The following is a 20,450-nucleotide window of genomic DNA, read 5'->3' on the forward strand; positions in this document are numbered from 1 at the left end:
TGAACCAGAAGCCAACTTAACCTGTTCTCTAGAGTTGCCATATTTTCCAAAAACACAGGAGCACAGTATGCAAGAGGCCAGGAGCACCTCAGCATCTGCTCATAGCATTTACTCCTGTCACCCCTCACTGCCCCCTCAGTGTGCCCTTGATGATGCCCAACTACAAGACAGGGTGCAACTGACAGATTAACTATTTGTGTAGATTACACCATGGAGCATAACAGAGCATCCTGTCTTCCAGGTCTGCCAGGGAGAGCTTGGACAAAGAGGCAAAGGGGAAGGGGGAAAGCAGTCCTATGGATATGTGGGGGAGGGGTGTCAGGCATGGATACAGGACCAAAGACAAGACCACTACAGAGCAGAGGAAGGAGTGGAGAGGTCTTAGGAGGGCAGCCACTGGGGATGAGGAGTAGTTCGTGATTGTGACACCAATATGCCATGGATTAATTCAAAGGACAGGGAACAGAGCGGTGTTGTTACTACCATTTTCAATGTCCTGCCTACTTTCATAAAGAAACAATCGATAGAGGATTGCCAGACTTGCAGACAATCCTCTTTGTCTATGGAAATGGCCTCTTTGGGGGGGTCAAATCTGTAGACAGAGTGCACTCACCTGGGGTGGGGGTCGGCAGCTGTCCAGGGCCATTCCTTCTGGCTCCACACTCCCAGACTGGGCCAGGCTTTGGTCTTCTGCAGACTGAGCTGGGGAGACAGAAGGATTGCTGGGCAGGAGGCTGGGCTATGGGGATTTACAGGGAGTGAGGCCCTGCCCTCAGCAGAGAGAATGAAGCCCAGAGGCAAGGTCAAGATGGAAAGAGATGGTCCCACTCTCTCCCATTCCTCTTCTTTCCTCTTCCCCTCCCCAGTTTTCACTCAGATCACCAAGAAGCAGAAGGGGCTTGGAATCCCACATGGGACAACAGCAGTCAGAGGCTCAGTGGCTCCTGAATCAGAGATTTCCCTCTGATTGGGTAGGGGACCAGGAACCCGAAAGGGCAACCCAGCTCCAGAACTTTCTCCCACACAGCCACCTACGTACTGAATAATCCGTTCAATTGCATCTCGAGGTGGCCCTCGTTCAGCCCAGCCCTCCATTGTGGGTTACCTTGGAAACACCCCAGGATATTAATCTTCATCCAGACCCCTTCTCCTTTACCTCAGGATCACCATAGGCAAATTGCCACCCCTCAAATCCATCCCTAAACTTCATACTATCTTTACGTTTTCCCTATAAAAGTCAGTCTTGACCAGACCAAAAGGGCAGATTAAAAAAACAAAACCATCTCACCCTCCTTTATTTACTGGCAACACAATCAGCCTAGTCTCTGAATGAAAAAAGGCTTGAGGGGCCCAATTCCTTGGAGGCAGATCCAGGCCTTCACACTGGCAATTCCAGGGTCACTCAAGCCTTTCACTTGTGTTTTACTCAAGAGAGGATTCCTGGATCCCTGAGGGGAATTTTGTGAAAAGCTGACAAAATCTTAAATGGGGGTAGCCCCAGATTCTTGAGAAGTGAATGGGAGTCTGGAAAAGAGATAGCAGTAGGAAGCCTCTCCAGGAACCAGGTTGTGGGGGAAGGATTGCTCCAGGGGGACCTGGAGCTGGACTCACCACATGGTCAGAAGGGAAGGACGAGACCCAATGGGATGAACAGCCAGCGGGTCTGTGAGGGGCTGGCTCACACCTACCTTGCACCTGCACCCAGAGATGGCCTCCACAAGGCAGAGATCTCGGGTCCAAGAGAAGACAGCGTGATCCGGGATCTGAGGAAAGAAGGCAGAGGGAACTCCAGTCCAAGGGTTGAATGCAGAGAGATCTCAGCACAAGTTCCAGTTTTCAGCCAGCACACTCTGAGAGGCTGCTCCCAGCCTCTGAGGCCCCCTTTCCTCCAATTACACCCAGATTCAGGCACTCAGGACCCTATTTCCCTGTCCTTCCCAAGACCTGCCCTCCATCAACTGGATACAGCCTTGACTACTGGGATGACCCCTCTTCTGCCCTAGACTCCACCCAGACCTCCAAACTCCACCCCAGAGCTCCTGTTCCACCTGGACCACCCCCACCAGGCTGGTCAGCTCTGAGGGCTCCTCCTCCCCCATCACCCTCCACCTGATTTCTTATTGGAGGAAAGATTCAGGACTTTAGGAGTTGGGAGGTGGAGAACAAGGCAGAGGCCAGCTGGAGATTTCCAGGCAAGCCTGGGTTTCCAGCCAAAGGGAGCTTAGTTTGAGAACGAAGGTTATTCACCAAACGCAAGCAGTTTGATTAGCATTCTCCTAGTTTGAATGAGAATGTGGCTCATTGAAAATCAGATGTTCTTAATTCGGCATTTAAGGGCATGTGTGGTGAATTTTACTTTCGGTTCCGATTCTCTCCCACAAACTACGCGTGCAGTCACAATAATAGGGAAAAAATAGATTTTAATATTCCAAGACAGCAGGATAAAGGCTTCTTACAATAACATATCCAGCAACGTGCAATAAACACTAATCACACTACTATAACCAGAACGATAATCAAATAAGCGTTAAAAGGAAGAGAGAACCTGAATCCAGGGCAGCACCAACTCCTGAATTTTCTTAGCTGGGAATCCCGGGATACAGCTTGCAGGGTCTGCATTGGGAACAGGAGGTCCCAGGCAGAGCATCCTCTCCATGGGTGAGATTCCGAGGACTTACCCAGAGAGAGGGGAATTTCTAGGGATCCAGACAAAGAAGGCTTTTGGCCAACGGCTCTGTATGCTGTTCCAAGCTGGTCCGGCACCTGGCCATGGGAATGCAGATGTTTACCCATCAAGGACATACCATACGGGGGCCACAAGATAGAAGTTAATGAATCATCTACTGGGGGGATTAGCCAAATCTTCCAAGTATTATCTATGTGTTCCGGGAGTGGCTAGTTCCCGGAACATTGGTACATGGCCACCTCACGCAGGTTACGTTCCTTGAGAGGTCACCAAGAGGACGGAGTGAACCTACTTTATTCCAGGGATATGAAATATTCCTTCAGGGCACGTGTTTAGTGATGAGGTTGAGGGGTGCTGGGGACCCTAGAATACCGACATGCTGGATCTTCCTCAAATGAATTCCACACAAGCTTTATTAAAGCCAAAGAAAACAAAGTTTATTAAAGATTCACCACCTTAGGTTGACTCTTAAGGAACCTAAGCAGTTGGAACGCTTGTATTCCACAAGGGGGCCAGATACATTGAATCTGAGGGCCTTCATGGAGGCAAGATGGACCTTAAATACAGAAAAGAGTGTAGGAGGGATCTGGGGGGGTGGTCTGGTAGTCTCAGGTGATGGGAGGAGGGCTTTAGGGAGGGTCTTGAGGAGGTGGGGTGAGTAGTGATGTGGTTGGGTGGGATGTAGGTGGGGCAATCCAGAGGTAACAGACAATGGAAGTCCTGGCTAGGCCAAGGGAAATAAATCTGAATGTGAAAGGTTCAGGAGGAACTGACTACAAATTTGACTATGAAAGGCCGGGTTAAGTGGCAAGATTAACGGGGAACCTATCTGCAAAGGCCAGGTGGGGAGCTTCAAAGGGAGTTCAGGGAGGTTTCTAGAGTCTGAACACCATCACTGGCACAAATGGAAGGGGAATCCAAGGAGCCAGGCCCCAAAGGCCAGATTTTCTGGGGGCCTTTCAGACTAAAGGGACAAAAGCCCTCCCGATCCAAGGGAAAAAAGTCTTACCTTGGGCTTCTACCTCATCATTCCCCCCTCCAACAGATTAGACCCAAATTCTTTTGTGGTAAGGGGCAAAAGTCTCAGCTTCTAAAACTGCTTCCTGCTGGCAAGGGGTGTAGAGCTGTCCCTGCCTCAATGAATGGGTCCTGTTCAAGGGGTCAGATTTCAGAACCTGGGCGGTGCTAGGTCCAGTGGCCTGGAGACCTAGGATTCAGTCAGAGGTTGGTATATAGCCTGGGTTGTCATCTGCAAGTTGATGGCTTGCACTCTGGAAAAGACGAACCTGGCAAGGAGGTTAGACCAAACAGGCACACAAGGAGTATAAAGAAAAGACAATCTCCCTGGCACAAAAGATAACGTCTGTGGAGAAAATTAAAGACGACTATGGCAAGGCTAAAACACAGAAGGGCATATTTGATAGGGGAGGTTTTTGCTGGCAGATATCCCCTCTCTTTCCAGATTGCTCCATGGGTATAGAGAACAAGGAAAGCATATTTTGAGTAAATAAAAACAACAGCTGGCCTGGGGTCAGGTCCTAAGGAATGGGTTAAGACTCCCAAAGCCTGTCCTCTCCTTTCATCAACATACAGAGTGAAAGGCTTTTCTAGCTTGGGTAGAACCAGTGCTGAAGTGGTGGTCAAATTAGTTTTCAGAGTCTCAAAAGCTTTAGCCTGGTCTGAGTCGGTGGATTGGCTCAGATCCCTACTTAAATCAATTACTCAGAGGCCTCTCAAAGTGATGACAGAAAGTTTATTTACTAGATTCTCAAGAATCAGGACAATCCTACACCAGTTCACCTGGAGTAGGAAAGCAGAAGACAAAGAAAAGGCAGTGATTTATACAGACCCTAATGCAAGGCCCTCCCCCCCCACTGACCATTATTCTCATTAGCTGAGAATACGATCGAAATCTAACCAATCCCTTTTGAAATGAAGACACTGAAGAATTAGGTAAACTTTATCCAATCATTGAGACCCTAATGTGCTACACAGTTTTACATCCTTATATCGAACTATTCTGTTCTAAAAATATAGTAACCTTGAGCCTCTCAGTCTTACCTCACCCCTGGGAGAAGAATTACAATCTGAGAAGTCTTCACGAAACCTATCCCACTCAGTGCCTTGAGGAGGGTCATAAAGGGGTTGAGCAAAAAACTGAAAGTAGCAATCCAGAGTCTCCAAAATCCAGCCATGCCTAAAAACACTGACACTTGTTTCTTAGTGGCTGGAACAGGGATAGACAGGATGGTCCTTTTTAGCTCAGAGGTTGGGGAGTGAGAGGTGGGCCTGAGTTCAGGGCCTAGATACTTTATGGACTGGCATGCTATCTGGACTTTGTTCAAAGAGACCCTATAACCTTCAATGCCCAAGAAATTAAGGGCTTCAGTGGCAGCAGCCAAAGAACCCGCCTGGGTGGGGCTACAGATAAGAATATCCCCCACACACTGAATTAAGCTACTACCTGTTAGTTTCAGGTCCTTTACGTCCCTTACTGAAACCTGGCCAAATAAAGGAGGGTTACATGGAAAGGCAAAAATAAATTGTGAGTATTGTCCATGAGGCTTTTTTGCAGGAAGGATTGCAGTGTTGCATGGAGATGAACAAGAGACAAGGATTTTATACTTAAGGAATTTTTCAACGAAAGGTTGTAGTTCTTCCCAGGCCTCAGGTTTAATCAGATACTGGCTGAGATGGAGGAGCACTTTAGGGTCTGAGAGGCTAACAACAGGTGGGGTGGAAGAAGTAGCTCCCTCTGGAGTTCCCAGATCCCAAGCAATTGGGAGCACTGTCGCCCACTGTCTCCCACCCTCTCAAGAGAACATGGGGAGATTTAGTGAACAGAGGGAAAAAGGAGATGGGAGGATTAACTAGAGAAAATTGGCTCCCCCAACTTCACCATTAGCCTCCTTTCCAGCAAGGGGACAGAGCAACAGGAGGACATAAGGAAGGAATGTTTAAACAACAGATCCTCAAGTAGGCTGGGGAGGGGGTATGTCTGGAGACATTCTTGAGTTTCCCCTTCAATGTCTATGACCCAGGGGGTCAAGGGGTGGTTAGGGCCAGAGTAACTGGCTAAAGCAGAGAACTTAACCATCTTAAGGTGGGTAATCTTACCTTCAGTCTTTGTTTTTGCCCAGGGCTTGGTGAGAGAGGTGGAGAAAGTGTGAGCACTGCCACCACCCAGGCTTTCCCATTGTTCCAAATCCTCAGAAGACTGGAGGACAGGGTACTGAGGGCAGCTCCACCACTTTATCAACCTGAGGGGCCCTTCAGACAAATGGGACAAAAGCCCTTCTGATCCAAGGGAAAAAGGTCTGGGCTTGGGCTTCTACCTCATCAACTACTTTAAGCAACTTCTGTCCCAGGGCTTAGATGTGGTAACCCAAAGCATTTGGTCAGTCTCCAAAGAATGAGAATCTACGTCTGTTCTACTTTTCCTAAAAGCTATTACTATTTTTCTTCTTTAGATTAAATACATCCAATTCAATACTTAGCAGTTTTTCAACATTGTAATCAAATTCTCCTACATTTTAACTCACCATTTCACAGCATCCAGATCAAAAGAGAATTGAATTTCTGAAGAACATAATTGCATCACCCTGTAGCTATGATTTTTAAAGTTCACATTACTTACCAAATAATTTCCTGAAACCACAATGAAATTTTGAAGCTTAACAAAAGTAACATTACAGATTGAAAACCAATTTTACTGTTCTGACCAGAAAACTTAAAACAAGACTTGTTGCCATTTAAATGACATCAATTCAGTTGAATATATTCTCCAAATTGTCGACTTATGCAGAAAAACCTTTTGTCCAGCTATGATGCGAACACTCTACATCGATTGTTGTGCTTTATAAAAATTTTGTACCAAAAAGTTTTATTCTACCAAAGATCAAAATGAGTTCCCATCAACTGTTGAATAGGTAAAGAAATTACAATGCATTCGTTCAAAGGAATATTATTGAAGAATAATGAGAAACATCAGGATTTCAAGGAGAAAAGCTGTATTTTTAGGGATTTAATCAGAGTAAGTAAATTTAGATGTTTAATGAGGTTTCTTATGTAGGGAAATCTATTGAGGGCTTGAGCAAGAGACTTAATCCTGTTAATGAGATCCCTTTTATCTCCAGCAAGATTTTTGCCACATACACTTAAGTACTGTTCAAATCCAAGGAAAACCATTCAATACCACAGCAACAGTCATATCTTCCAACCACTGACTCCAAAGAGGCCAATGTTATATGAAACCATAAAACTGCAAAAAAAATACTCTAGGGAAAAGGCAGAGAGGGGAGACATTCCACACAATCAGTCAAAATGTGAATCTGCAGATGACTGAGGCCCAAGTCCTGAGCTTCTACCTGCAAACTTCAGACTCAAATGGAAGAAAACAGGGAAAACCATTAGACCCTAAAGATATGATAAAATAGGATGACTTATGGATAGGAAATGACAGTGATGCATAGAGTGAGGGGATTAGGTCTGGGAGACAGAGTGGCTGAAGAGCCATTAGCAGAGGTTCCTAACATTGCACAGGAGGCAACAACTAAATATATTCCAAAGAAATAGAGCAACAAATCAAAATGGCTGTTTGATGAGGCCTTACAAATAGCTAAGGAAAGAAGGAAAGGGAAAAGAAAAGGGGAGATTTCCTCCCAATGAATTCATAATTTATGAGATTAGCAAGGGGAGATGAGGTTTTCTTGAATGAGCATTGCAACAAAATAGAACAATTGAATGGAAAAGACAAAAGCCCTTTGCAAGAAAATTTGAGCTATCAAGGGAGTATTTCCTGAATATGTGGGCATGCGGACTTCTGGGGCCAAAGTGAGGCACTCACTTGTCTAGGCTCTTCTAGATTCCCTTGAAAACAACCTTGCAATAATGGCTCAGAACCAGTTCTGGAGCAGTGAACCGTCTAGGACGGCTTGCAAGGTGAGCAAGAAAGGTGTCTCACTACAGTGGGAGAGTGCAGTTAAGTGAGGAAGCCAGAGACAGGTTTCACCCTAGGATGCCACAGCACATGTTAGGGAATTCATGATAAACCTTGGGGTTCCTGAGATAAATTCAATCTCTTTTTTGGGCTTCATGCACTATATGAAATATACTATGTCTACTGAGGTCTGTGCTGCAGGGAGAAAGCATTACTCATTAATTAGATCCATAAGTTTTATCTCCAGCAAGATTTCTTCAATGTACACATTGGAATACACAAAAAATTGAGATTCAGGTGATGACCTTCCTACCATTACAGCTTTTATAAGAATTCCTTGCATTGTGAATACTGTGCAGTCTACTGACCTGCCTCTTTCAGGAAAAGGCTGGTCCTCATTGAGCACATTCATAACTCTTTTCTCCACGAGGAATCCTTGATGTAAAGGAAGAGATGATCTCTGCTTGCAGACCTGTCCAGAGTCCACACAGGGCTAGATCATAAGGTGAAATTTCTGATGTCTCCAAGCTCTATAGTGCATCTGAATGTCTTTCCACATTCATTATGGGAATAGTTTCTACCCATGGGAATTCTGATAGGAAATATCAGAATAACATAAATAATGACTTTAGCTTGAACACTTTTCATATTGATTGACTAATTACATGTCTTCTAGAATGGATTCTGATATGAGAGAAAAGAATGTTTGTCCCATATAAATAAACAATTATTCAACTAGGACGAAGCTTTTTCCCCATCTTCTCATTCAGAAATTGGCCAGTGTAGGTGACTCAGTCAGTCCTTGAAGGGAAGGGCTGATGATCAGATGAAATCTTGGGCAAGACCTGGGAAAATTTAGATCAGACCAAAATGTAAAGGGATTTTATTACAGGTAAATTCTGGCCCATTGTGTTTTAGTGAAACCGTTCTGAGGGGAATTGGACCCCTCTGGTCTACGCTGCACTAAGTAATGGTGATCAGGCTAGAAATAAGTCTCTTTGTCCAAAACTGAGTCAAGATTCAGGCCCTTCCCCCTCATCCCTCATTAGAATAAGCCCAAATCTCATAATACTCATTCTCATTAAAATTTAATTAATCAGCATTGATTTATGCCTATAGGTAACTCCCACTTAGCTAAGGGAATATAAGTTTTGAGAGGTCTCCATGATTCCTATTTGGTTGGTAAGAGATAGCTAAATGACCATTGTTTTATAAATTATAAAGGAGCCATCATTAAATAATTACCCAGAAACGATCTCTCCTCAAATTTGCTTTCATCAGGTTTGTATAAGGTGAGAGTGTATATAAAAGGTTCAATTATATTATAGTACTCTCCAGTGTGAATTCTATTATGTGCAGCAACTAGAAAGTCTAGTTCCGAAAGCCTTTCCACATTGATTACATTCATAAGGTTTCTCTCCAGCGTGGATTCTCTGATGTAGACTGTTTGGAGCTCTCTCTGAAAGTCAACATTGATTACATTCTTAAGGTTTCTCTCCAGTGTGGATTCTCTGATATAGAGCAAGAGAGGAGCTAGAACTGAAGACCTACTTACATTCATTACATTCATAAGGCTTCTCTCCAATGTGGATTCTCTGATGTGCACAAAGTAGAGAGCTTAGTCTGAAAGCCTTTCCACATTGATTACATTCATAACGTTTCTTTCCAGTGTGGATAATCTGATGTTCTCCAAGACTGGAGCTAGAAATGAAAGACCTTCCACATTGATTACATTCATAAGGTTTCTCTCCAGTGTGGATTCTCTGATGTTGGATAAGTTTGGAGCTCTTAATGAAAGACTTTCCACATTCATTGCATTCATAAGGTCTCTCTCCACTGTGGATTCTCTGATGCACAGCAAGATTTGAGTTGTCTCTGAAGGCCTTTCCACATTGATTACATTCATAAGGTTTCTCTCCAGTGTGGATTCTCTGATGTAGAATAAGTTTGGAGCTCTCTCTGAAAGCCTTTCCACATTCATTGCATTCATGAGGTTTCTCTCCAGTGTGGATTTTCTGATGGGCTGCAAGACTGGAGCTAGACCTGAAAGTCTTTCCACATTGATTACACTCATATGGTTTCTCCCCAGTGTGGATTCTCTGATGCACAGCAAGTAGGTAGTTTCGTGTGAAAGTCTTTCCACATTGATTACATTCATAAGGTTTCTCTCCAGTGTGGTTTCTGTGATGTACACTAAGTTTGGAGCTCTCTCTGAAAGTCTTTCCACATTGATTACATTCATAAGGTTTCTCTCCAGTGTGGATTCTCTGATGTACAGCAAGAGTGTAGCCCTTTGCAAATGCCTTTCCACATTGATTACATTCATAAAGTTTCTTCGTATGGATTTTCTGATGTAGAGTAAGATGGCCTTTAAATCTGAATGCATTTCCACATGGATTACATTCATAAGCATTCTCACCATTGTGGATTTTCTGATGTTGAGTAAGATTGGAGACCTGTAGGAATACCTTTCCATGTTTATCATATTCATAAAGTTGCTCTCTAGTCTCGATGCTCTGATGTACAGCAAGATTGCAGCTGCAACTGCCAACCTTTCCACACTGACTGCATTCAGGAGATTGCTTCTCACTATCGATCATATCATGATTAAGGAAGGATGAGTGTTCACTAAAATGTACACCACATTCATGAAGCTCATGTGGGTTCTCTCCAGTACAAATTTTTTGACAGTAAATCAGGGAGGACTGTTGACTCATGTTTTTCCCACAATGATGACAACCATAAAGTTTACCTCCAGGGTGAACTTTCTGAAATACAGCACAGATTTGTCTCCTAGTGAAGTCACAGGGACCATCACTCATGAGGTTTTCTTGGTGTGTTTCTTTCACAGAAATACTTAGCTTTTCAGTAGTCCCTTTCATTCCAGGTCTAATCATTCCTTCTGCAAAAAAACAAATGGTGAAAATATTTACAGAGACACATGTACACACACACACAATTATAAACACTTCCCTCCACTGGAAGAAAGTAAACTGATCTATATGACACTTCTTCAGGTAAAGATAAAAGTCTTCCAAGTTAAATTGACACAATCACAATGTTTGAAAATGCCACTACTTCAGATCTGCAGAATAACTTGACTTGGAAAGACCTTCACAGACAATCACATTGGATCCTCAGAAACACCTCTGAAACTGGCAGACCCAGCATTCATGCCTCAATCTGAAGTCAGCCCATGAACTCTGAATGGCTGAGTTACCTGAAAAGTATCCCTGCAGGTGAGATTGGATCACCAACCCTGCAACTGGGCATGTTCTGTTTACAGAACTTGATGGCCCTTTTCCATGGCACTTACTTTTGTTAACTTTTTCTTAAGAAAATATGTTTTATTTTTGCACTTTTTTCTCCCTCTCTTTGGGTCTTCCTATTACCTGAGACACAGAAATATTGAAATTAGACCAAGTCATAAGTGTACAACGGGGCTTTAAACTCAAGGGAAAAGAAGAGTCAATCAATGCAGGTGGCACACTTAACTGTTGCCTTATTGTAAGAAACTGCCATGGCAACTGCCAGCCTTGAGCAATCACAACTCTGATGAGTCAAAAGCCAGCAACATTGGACCAGAAACCCCACCAGAAAGGAGATTAGGACTCATTGAAGGCTCAGACACAGGCAGCTTTTATTACCAACAAAATATTTTTCATTAAAATATGTACTTTGAAAAAACAAAATAGTATTGTGCATGTCACAGAAAACAATATTTATAAACATAAATTTCGTATGCACTGAAAAACCAAAAACTGAGGTGACTCACTTGATTGTGCTTTACTGCAGAGCTCTGGAACTGATTCTGCAATATCTCTGAGGTGGACCTGGATTTGTTCTCATTCTTGTCTTGATTTTTAAGTTTTTTTCCCCTAATTCTACTCTCCTTAATCTATTTTTATATTCACTCCTTGAGTTCCCCTTTATTCCACGGTATCCCAATGAACTAGATGTCTTTACACTCCCAAACACTCTCCTTTCCCTGGATTAGTTAAGACCAAGGTTCCTGATCTACTGTTTCTTCTCCACCATTTCCATGTTCCTCAGGCAGACTGACAGCTCCTTGACCTCAGGGACTGCCTTTTCCCTTCCTAAAACTTGGTGAGATACCAAAGAAAACTGGAGGTGCTTAATCCATGCTTTTTGACTGACAGGACCCATGACTGACACCAGGCCCCAGCTTCTGCCTCAATCCCTATATTCTGTTCTCTGCCTTATTTGGCAAATGCAGACCTGTTTCTCACTCTTTCACTTTATCTCCTATTTGTGTGAACTTTGTCTGCTTCTAAACCTGATGGGACCTGAGCATGCCCAGAGACAACACTGCAGAGACTCTTTTTAGGCTCCTAAAGCATCCCATACTAAGGGACACCTAGGAATTTCTAATTAGCACTTGGCCAAACTCAGAGTGACTGTCAGTTCAATGAATGTGGCCAACAATTCTCCAAGAGGGCGCCAAAGATTGGGCCTTAGAGATCAAGGGAGGGACACAAGTTGATAATTTAGGTAAAGCATATCCTTGGATTAATTCTAAATGAGGCAACAACCTTTGCTTGTACTCACATGCTACTGAATGGAAAGAGAAAATCATAAAACCTGCTGCCTGGGTCAACTACAATTTAAGGGTATTGAAATTCAGGGTGGACCTCATGGTGCCAAGGGTATCTTTTGAGTCCCTTTAGGTAGTTAAATGTGCAGTAGGTACTGATTAGGAGGACTGAAGTTGAAATCCAGCCTCAGAGACACTTACTAGCTTTGGAACCCTTCCCAAGTCACTTAGGGCTCTTACCCTTGATTTCTTGTCTATAAAATGAGCCTGAAATGCAAATAGGAAATCATTCCAGCATCTTAGCCAAGAAAACCCCAGATGAGGTCATAGTGAAACAGAAATGACTGGAAGGACTGAAAACCACAACCTGACTCCCTATCTCCTTCATCACAGCATCTTTCCCAATTCTTTTAATTCTTTCCCGAATGTCCCTGATTGCCTGTTCCCACTGTCCACCTCCGTATTCACCTGCTCAGTGAAGAAATGTGCCTTCCATTTTTGCTTTGAAAAAATTGGATACTTATCAAGAGCTATTTTATCCTCCTCATTTGCCATCCATGAAGTGACTTTTTTTTTCTCTTTGATGTCACTATCAGATGAAATGATCCCCCTGCTAACTAAAGCAAACTCCTTTCCCTACTGCTACAAACCATTTCTTGCTAATGCTCAAAACATGATCACTTGATCCATTCAAACCCAGAGATATTTTTTCATGATCTTTATTCCATTTCTTGCTTAAACAGCTGGAAGTGCCCACTTACAAGTGGAGTCGCTGACTCTTTTCTCTGAAATTCTCAGCAGTCTAGCTCCCAGTATCATTGTTCAACTGAAATTCCCCTCTCCAAAATTACCAAAAACATCCACTCTGTTAAATCCACTATTCATATCTTCATCTTCATCTTTCTTTCCTTCTCTACAGCTTTTCACAATCAATCACCCTTCTTTTTCTCTCTCACTCTCTACTCTCTCTGCAATTTAGTGACACTAATTTCATTGTTCCCCAAACCAAACTCATTCTCTTTCCTCCAACCCTCCTATCTTCCTACTTTGCTAATGTTCTCCAAGGCATTCTCCCATTAGAGAACTTTCATAAATGAGGTGTCATGTCTTGCTCACTGACTTTCACAAAGACTTCTGTCCCACATATTCAATCTGCTCCTCAGTCCTCTGATAGCACCCAGATAACATCTCTCCCATAACACTTCCTTCTCTCCCAACACTTCAGCTGTCTTGCTTCAGGTCCCAAACACCACACAACAGAGCTATTTCAAGAACCTGATACTTGTTCCAGTTGCTCCAAGTCTCCCTCCACTCCAGTCATTCCACCCCTCTCTTACAAAGATCATCTTCCTAAAGTTCTTGACTGACCATATCATCACATCCTCAACAATCTCCTGTGGCTCCCGAGGAAAAGGATCAAATATAAAATCTCTTCTAAGGCTGCTAATCACCTACCATCTCTCTTCACATACCCCTCTCCTGTTCTTCTAAATTTTCTTTCCCTTCACATCCTAACCAAACATGCTATAATCCAGTGGTATGGGCTTCACATCTATTCTGTGAAGAGGACACTGTCTTCCAAATGTTTGGGCTTTCCAAGCTATCTCCAAACAGAGAATGCCATCCTGGCTTCCCTGAAGCCCCAGCTAGGGCCTATGTTCCACAATAGGCTTTTCAGTTCTCCTTCACTGTAGTACATTTCCTCTCTCAATGAGATCCAATCTGTCTTGTCCATAACAGGTTTCTACATGACTGTTGGCATGTCATCTGCCCATCCAGTCAGTGAACACCAGGAGAGGAAGGGATGTTCCTTGCATCTCTTTATGTTGCTTAACAGATGGTATGGCACATAGCAGCAACTTTCTAAGTCTTCACTGATGAGAAAAATGCCTAAGAAAGAAACGATATTTAAAAGCCTAACCCCGTTTTGCACTTTCAGGGAAGTTCCATGCCCCCAAATTCTAAACAATGCATTTTTTTTAGGATCATAGATTATCAGTAGGAGACAGCTTAATTGTATGGTATCTAACCTCCTAATTTTACAGAAGGGGAAACTGAGAATCAGTAGGGTTCAGTGACTTGTGCACAGATTCACCGCTAAAAGTCTCTGAAAAAGAATCACAATTCAAGTGTTCCTGCCCCCAAATCTAACACTTGCTTTCCTACAATACCAGGAGACACAGCTCTCATGTGCCTGCTTTTACCTCACTCACCTGGACAGCAGCTCCTCAGGCCTTCTTGTTCCAGCATCAGTGGCACCTCCCTCTCCTCCAGATAAAACACCAAATATTCTCTGGGAACTGGAAGCCCTGATAATATGGAAAAAGGAATGAACATGGAGAAATACTTAGAATTTAGTCCTTTTTAGGGAAAACAGTGTACATACAAAGCTACTCCATTTTGAGAATCATTCCTTTATGTTCACAAACCTCTGGCTTATTCTTCCACTAATGACTGTAATGCAAGTAACCCAAAAAGGATGGGCTAGATCAGCATTGAACTCCAGCAGATTAGAGCTTGATGGATCAGCTCTGGCTCTGCCTCCTCCTCAACTCCTCACTCCATGAAACCTATAAAAACCTGGTTACTGTTCATTCAGTGAGTCATTGCTCTTCTGGTGAGATTCTCCTTTTGGGGAACTGAATGAACCTTAGTTACACAAATTTTAACTCTTGGCCAGTCTCTAATTCCTGCCATTGACAGGGGCATGCAATGAAGGAGGAAAAGATGGCGGCCAGAAGTGCTTAAGCATGATTTCCATAGCTTTAATTTTTGATAACTTTGGGGAAAGGTGGGGGAGAAGACCATGGAGCCAATGGAGAATCAGAAAATTTGATCATGGTGCACCTTCCTCAAAGGAGGCACTCATTGCAGAGTTCCCATTATCTAGAAATTTGAGGTGACTGATAGTGCAGTGGGGTGAGGCCTGGAAATAGACTGAGGAATGCCAAGGATTAAATCCACCCTCAGACAGTTATTAACTGTGTGTCTGCAAAAGTCACTTAGCCCCTGTTTGCTTCAGTTTTCTCAAACACCAGATGGGAACAATAATATCAGCTAATAAGATAATATTGTAAAGAAAGGACATAACACAACAGCTGATGAACAGCAGGTGAAGAGAAAGGTTTATTGCCCTCTCTGCTTTGCCACCACCTGTAGTGGGTAGTGGAGGCGCTGTAAAGGAAGATTAAGGACAATTGTGTAACACTAGGCACAACTAGAAATTGTGAGTTACAAATTGATGCTTCTCAGAAAGTAGGATATCCTAAATACTTGGCCCATCACAAAAAGGAAGAGGAAACAGAGAAAAGCAGGCTGAGCACTTTTCAGATATTTGGCAGAGAAAATTCGTGTCCAGGCAGAGGTTGGACTAAAAAATCCATGAGATTAGTTCTACATCTGAGATGCTTCAACACTGACATTACCTTAGGCCTCAAGCTACCTAAAATTGGTATGAGACAGCTGCAGTAGCAACAACAGAACATACAGATTATCTTCACACCAGGCAGCAGAAGGACTGTATCGCTTGGACACTGGAGACCCGCACATTTCCCATTCTGGTAATAGATAAGTGCTCCAAAGTCAGCATACTGAGGAATGAAGATATTGCCTTTGGTAGCACACTAAGTAAGAGTGGCCGGGGGAAATGTCCTTACCCAGGGAGAGTAGGTTGTGGGCATTTTCCAGCATGACTGCCTTGTATAACTGCTTCTGAGGATGGTCTAAGAGGTCCCATTCCTCTGCGGTGAAGTCCACAGACACATCCTGGAATGTCACCAGCTCCTAAACCATCAAGAGTCACAAGATTTAGACCTGGAAAAGACTCCAGAATTCAAGCAGTCTAACTCTCATCAAGGGAGAAGAGGAAACTGAAGCACAAAAAGGGGATTTACCTAAAATTCTTCTCCTACTTTACTGAGAATCAATCTTTAAAACCACAATCATTAAGACCTCAATGAAAACTTGAGAGATGTATTTGACATGATCAATTGGAATAAAGTGGAGGAACATCTTACTATGGAATCTGGGAAAAAATGTATGTTTTGTCTGTGAGATAGAAAGACCAAAGGAAGAGAGAGAAAAGTGAAATTCCTTCCTTATCACAACGGATAAAAATAAAATTTTATCAACAATATTCTGTCAGGTTTGGGAGAAGATGGCCAGTAGAGTCAACTGTGGGGTTCGAGGGGGAGAATGTTTGATTATAGAAAAGAGAGGGAAGAAAAAAATCTAGTTAATTTCCTGAGAGCCTGAAACAAAATCTTCTCTAGATAAAAGATGAAAAGGATTCATAAGATATACTAATTACAACCTAGACTGAACTGAAGGAGATGAGACTTTCCAGTGAAGTGAAGGAGAATTCTTTGTTATTACACTGTGTCTTGGGGCTACCCTTTGTATAATCTGTCATGGCCAAAACATCTTATGCCTTTTATTTATGATAGCTTTCATTTGTCAATATTTATTACCTCCTTATTAAAGTATTTACTTACGCAGTTGTTCATTTTTGTTGTTCTTTGTGTTCAAAGCAGACCAAAAGGGCATCGCTATGTAAGGGTTCAAGTACAATGTGTGTGACCATGGATGATCAGACTCATAGAGGCCAGAAGGCTCTACCACAGTTTGGGAACAAATAGTGCACATGAACATTTGGGGTAGACATGCCTCTCAATTTGATCATCTCACTATTCTTTGAAATACTGCAATGCTGCCTCTCTAGCACAACACACCATGTTCTTTGATGTTGATAAGCTATGCTGGCTGGTACTTAGCCACTGTCTCCCATGTCTAACCATTGATTCCAAAATTCTTCAGAGAGACCTTGGGAATATGGCCTTTTACTATGTCTTCTGACCACACTGAGTGCCTTCTTTGAGCACTTCCAAATTGTTCTCCACAAGAGTTGGATCAGTTCATAACTACACCCACAGAACGTTAGGGTTCCAGTTTTTCCACATCTCTTCAACCTCCATCATTTTCCATGTTCATCATATTAGCTGATCTGATAAGTATGAGTTGGTGCCTTGGAGGTGTTTTAACTTAGCACATGTATGATACAAATTTAGACCATTTTTTTCATGATTATAGACAGGTTTCATTGAATGTTTGCAAAACTGCCTGTTCAAATCCTTTCATTATTTATCAGTTGGAGAAAGATGTATACTTTACAAATTTACAAATGTATAATTTACAAATTAGAATCAGTTGTCTATTATTTATGAAATGAAGCCTTTATCAGAGATACTTGTTGAAAAAAATTCCCCAATTCTCTCCATTTCTTATAATTTTCATTTCATTGGTTTTGATTGTGCTAACACATTTAAATTTTATATGATCAAAATTATGGATTGTACATTTTGTATTATTCTCTAGAACTTGTTTGGTCATCAATTCTTCCCTTATCCATGCACCCCATGGAATTTTTGCAAAAAATAACTGCGGACTAGGGCAGGAAGGTACTGCAAACACATGTAAGAAGGCAAAAATTGTCAATAGAGCCTTTCATTCTGTAATAAAATAAGAAAGGAAATTGGTTTAAAGACAACAAAAGATTCAAACCAAATGGAGACTTAACAACAATATTTATACACTTAATTCTATAGTAATGAAATGATGGGGACAACTGGGGGTAGAGGGGATACAATGTTGGAACTGGAGTCAGGAAAATGTGAGTTCAAATCCAGCTTCAGACTCTTACTAGCTATGTGATCCCAGGCAGGGAATTTAACTCTGTTTGGCTCAGTTTCCTCATCTGAAAAATGAGCTGGAGAAATAAAAACCACTCCAGCATCATTGCCAAGAAAACCCCAAACGGGGTCACAAGGACTTGGACACGGCTGAATAACGTCAATAACAACAACAACATTATGGAGGTGACGTTTCACAGCAGAAGAAAATAACCAAATTCGTTTGGAAAAATAACAGAAATACAATAATATCATGGGGAATGATGGAAATAAGTAAGAATAGGGGAGCAACTATATCAAACAGCACTGGTCATCAGCACTGTGTGGTAGTGGGGGGAGGGAGAGAGAGAAATGAATGGAACAGATGAAAGAAGGGAATTTCAGAATCATTACAACTCAGTAACTCCATGTTTGGTAAAGTGGACAAAAGACTGATTTAGGAAAAAATCAATATTTGGCTAAAAAAAACCAAACACTACTGAGAAAAGTAGAAAGCAGTCAGGAAGGAAATTAAGATTAGACCAACATCTCATACAATACTCTACAATACATTCTAAATGGATATTTTATTGCTGTTCAGTTGCTTCAGTCATGTCTGACCCTCCATGGTCACATTTGACGTTTCCTTGGTACAGACCTGATATACTAAGAGGGTAAAATGGAAATTGAAAGATTCTACCAATCATCTCCTAAAAAAGAACCAAAATGAAAACTCCCAGGAATATTATAGCTAAACTCCAGTGCTCCCAGTTCAAGGACATAAAAAGAGTACAATCAGCCAGAAAGAAGTAATTCAAATGGCATGGAACTATAGTCAGGCTAACACAACAAGTGAGGAACGGATACATTAAAAGCAATCGGAGGGTGTGGAATAGAATATTCACCAAGAAAAAGGAAGTAGGATGGTGAACAAAAATCACATACTCAGAAAAACTGAATATATCCCTCAGGGGAAAAAAATGTTCATTCAATAAATAGAGGACATTCAAAGATTCCTAATGAAAAGACCAGACCTGAACAGAAATTGGATCTTGAAATACAAGAACCAAGAGAAACATCAAAAGGTAAACAGAGTAAACAAAAGAGATTCAATAAGGTTAAATTGCTTATATTCCTACATTGGAAGATGATACCTGTAACTAAAGACCTTTAGGACTATTAGGGCAATGAGAAGGAGTATACAGTGATAGTATACATTAACTGTGATGGGGTGGTATTCAAGAAAACAAAACTAAGGGTTGAAAAAGAGAATTGCATTCCAACAAGAAGGAAGGGAAAGGCAGAAGTGGATGAATTATCTCACATAAAAGAGACAAAGAAGAGGTATTACAGTGAAGGGGAACATGGGGGAGGTGGGAATGGAGGCCTTGAGCCTTACTCTGAACAATTGGCACAAAGAGGGAATAATATCCATGCTTGGATGGGTACAGATATCTAACTCATCCTACAGGGCAGTCAAAAGGGACTTGGATAATGGGGGAGGGGAGAGACTGATAGAAGGAAGGGTAGATTGGGGGAGGCATTGATCAGAAGGAAAACACTGCTGAGGAAAGAGGGTAAAAGGTGGAAGAAAGAGAGAGTGAGAAGGGGAAATAGGATGGAGGGATATACACAGGTATCAAAACTGTAAATATGAATGGAATTAACTCACCCTTATATTGAATTAATAGATGCAAAATGGATAATTTTGATTGTACTAAATTCAAAAGTTGTTTTTTACAGAAACCAAATCAATAAAATCAAGATTACAAGGAAAACTGACACCTGGGAAAATTTTACACCAAGTACCTCTCATAAAGATCTCATTTCTCAGACGTATGGAGTACCGAATCAAATTTATACGACTACAAGTCACAACCCAGTTGATCAATGGTCAAAAGATATGAATAGGCAGCTTTGAAACAAGGAAATCAAAGCTATTTAGAGTCATATAAAAATTCTCCAAATGACTATTAACTAGAAAAATGCAACTTGAAACAACTCTCAAATTAAAACAAACCTCATACCTATTAAATTGACAAATAAAACAGAAAAGGGAAATGATAAATATTGGAAGGAAGTAGGAAAACAGGGAGAATAATGCACTGTTGCTAGATTTGTGAACTGATTCAACCATGATGAGAGTTTTTGAAACTATAAGAAAAGGGGTACAAAAATGTGGATGCCCCTTGACCCAGGAATAACCATATGAAATTGCTATCCACAAAAGGTTTGTTTCAAAAGGACCTACTCACACTCTTTCTGGGGTGGCAAATTATGGGAAATTGAGGAGATGCCCATTGATTGCAGAATACCCTTACAAGTTGTAGTATATGATTGCAGTGGAATACTAGTGTGTTACAGAACATGACAAGCAGGATTTCAGAAAAACCTAGAAACGCTGAAATGAACTGATGCAGGAGGAACGTTGTAGAAAGCAGAGGCAATATTGTTTGAGGAGCAATGGTGAATAACTTAGCTATTCACAGCTTATATAATAAAGTAAGACAATCTGAAAGGATTCTTGATGAAAAATGCCCTTTTCCCCCCTCCATAGAAAGAACTGATTCAGAATATACACCTAAAGCACACCAGTTTTCACTT

At 41.9% G+C, this 20,450-nt stretch overlaps 1 protein-coding gene across 1 annotated transcript in view; it reads right to left on the bottom strand.

Moving 5' to 3' along the window:
* LOC140522103 (uncharacterized) overlaps positions 1-20,450 on the bottom strand; it is a 45,013-nt gene that overhangs the window by 20,854 nt on the left and 3,709 nt on the right. The window contains 3 exon segments of the mRNA XM_072637154.1: positions 9,212-10,527; positions 14,394-14,489; positions 15,837-15,963. Coding sequence (XP_072493255.1) covers positions 9,212-10,527; positions 14,394-14,489; positions 15,837-15,963 — 1,539 coding nt within the window.

This window comes from Notamacropus eugenii, chromosome 1, assembly GCF_028372415.1.
Source record: "Notamacropus eugenii isolate mMacEug1 chromosome 1, mMacEug1.pri_v2, whole genome shotgun sequence".
NCBI lineage: Eukaryota > Metazoa > Chordata > Mammalia > Diprotodontia > Macropodidae > Notamacropus > Notamacropus eugenii.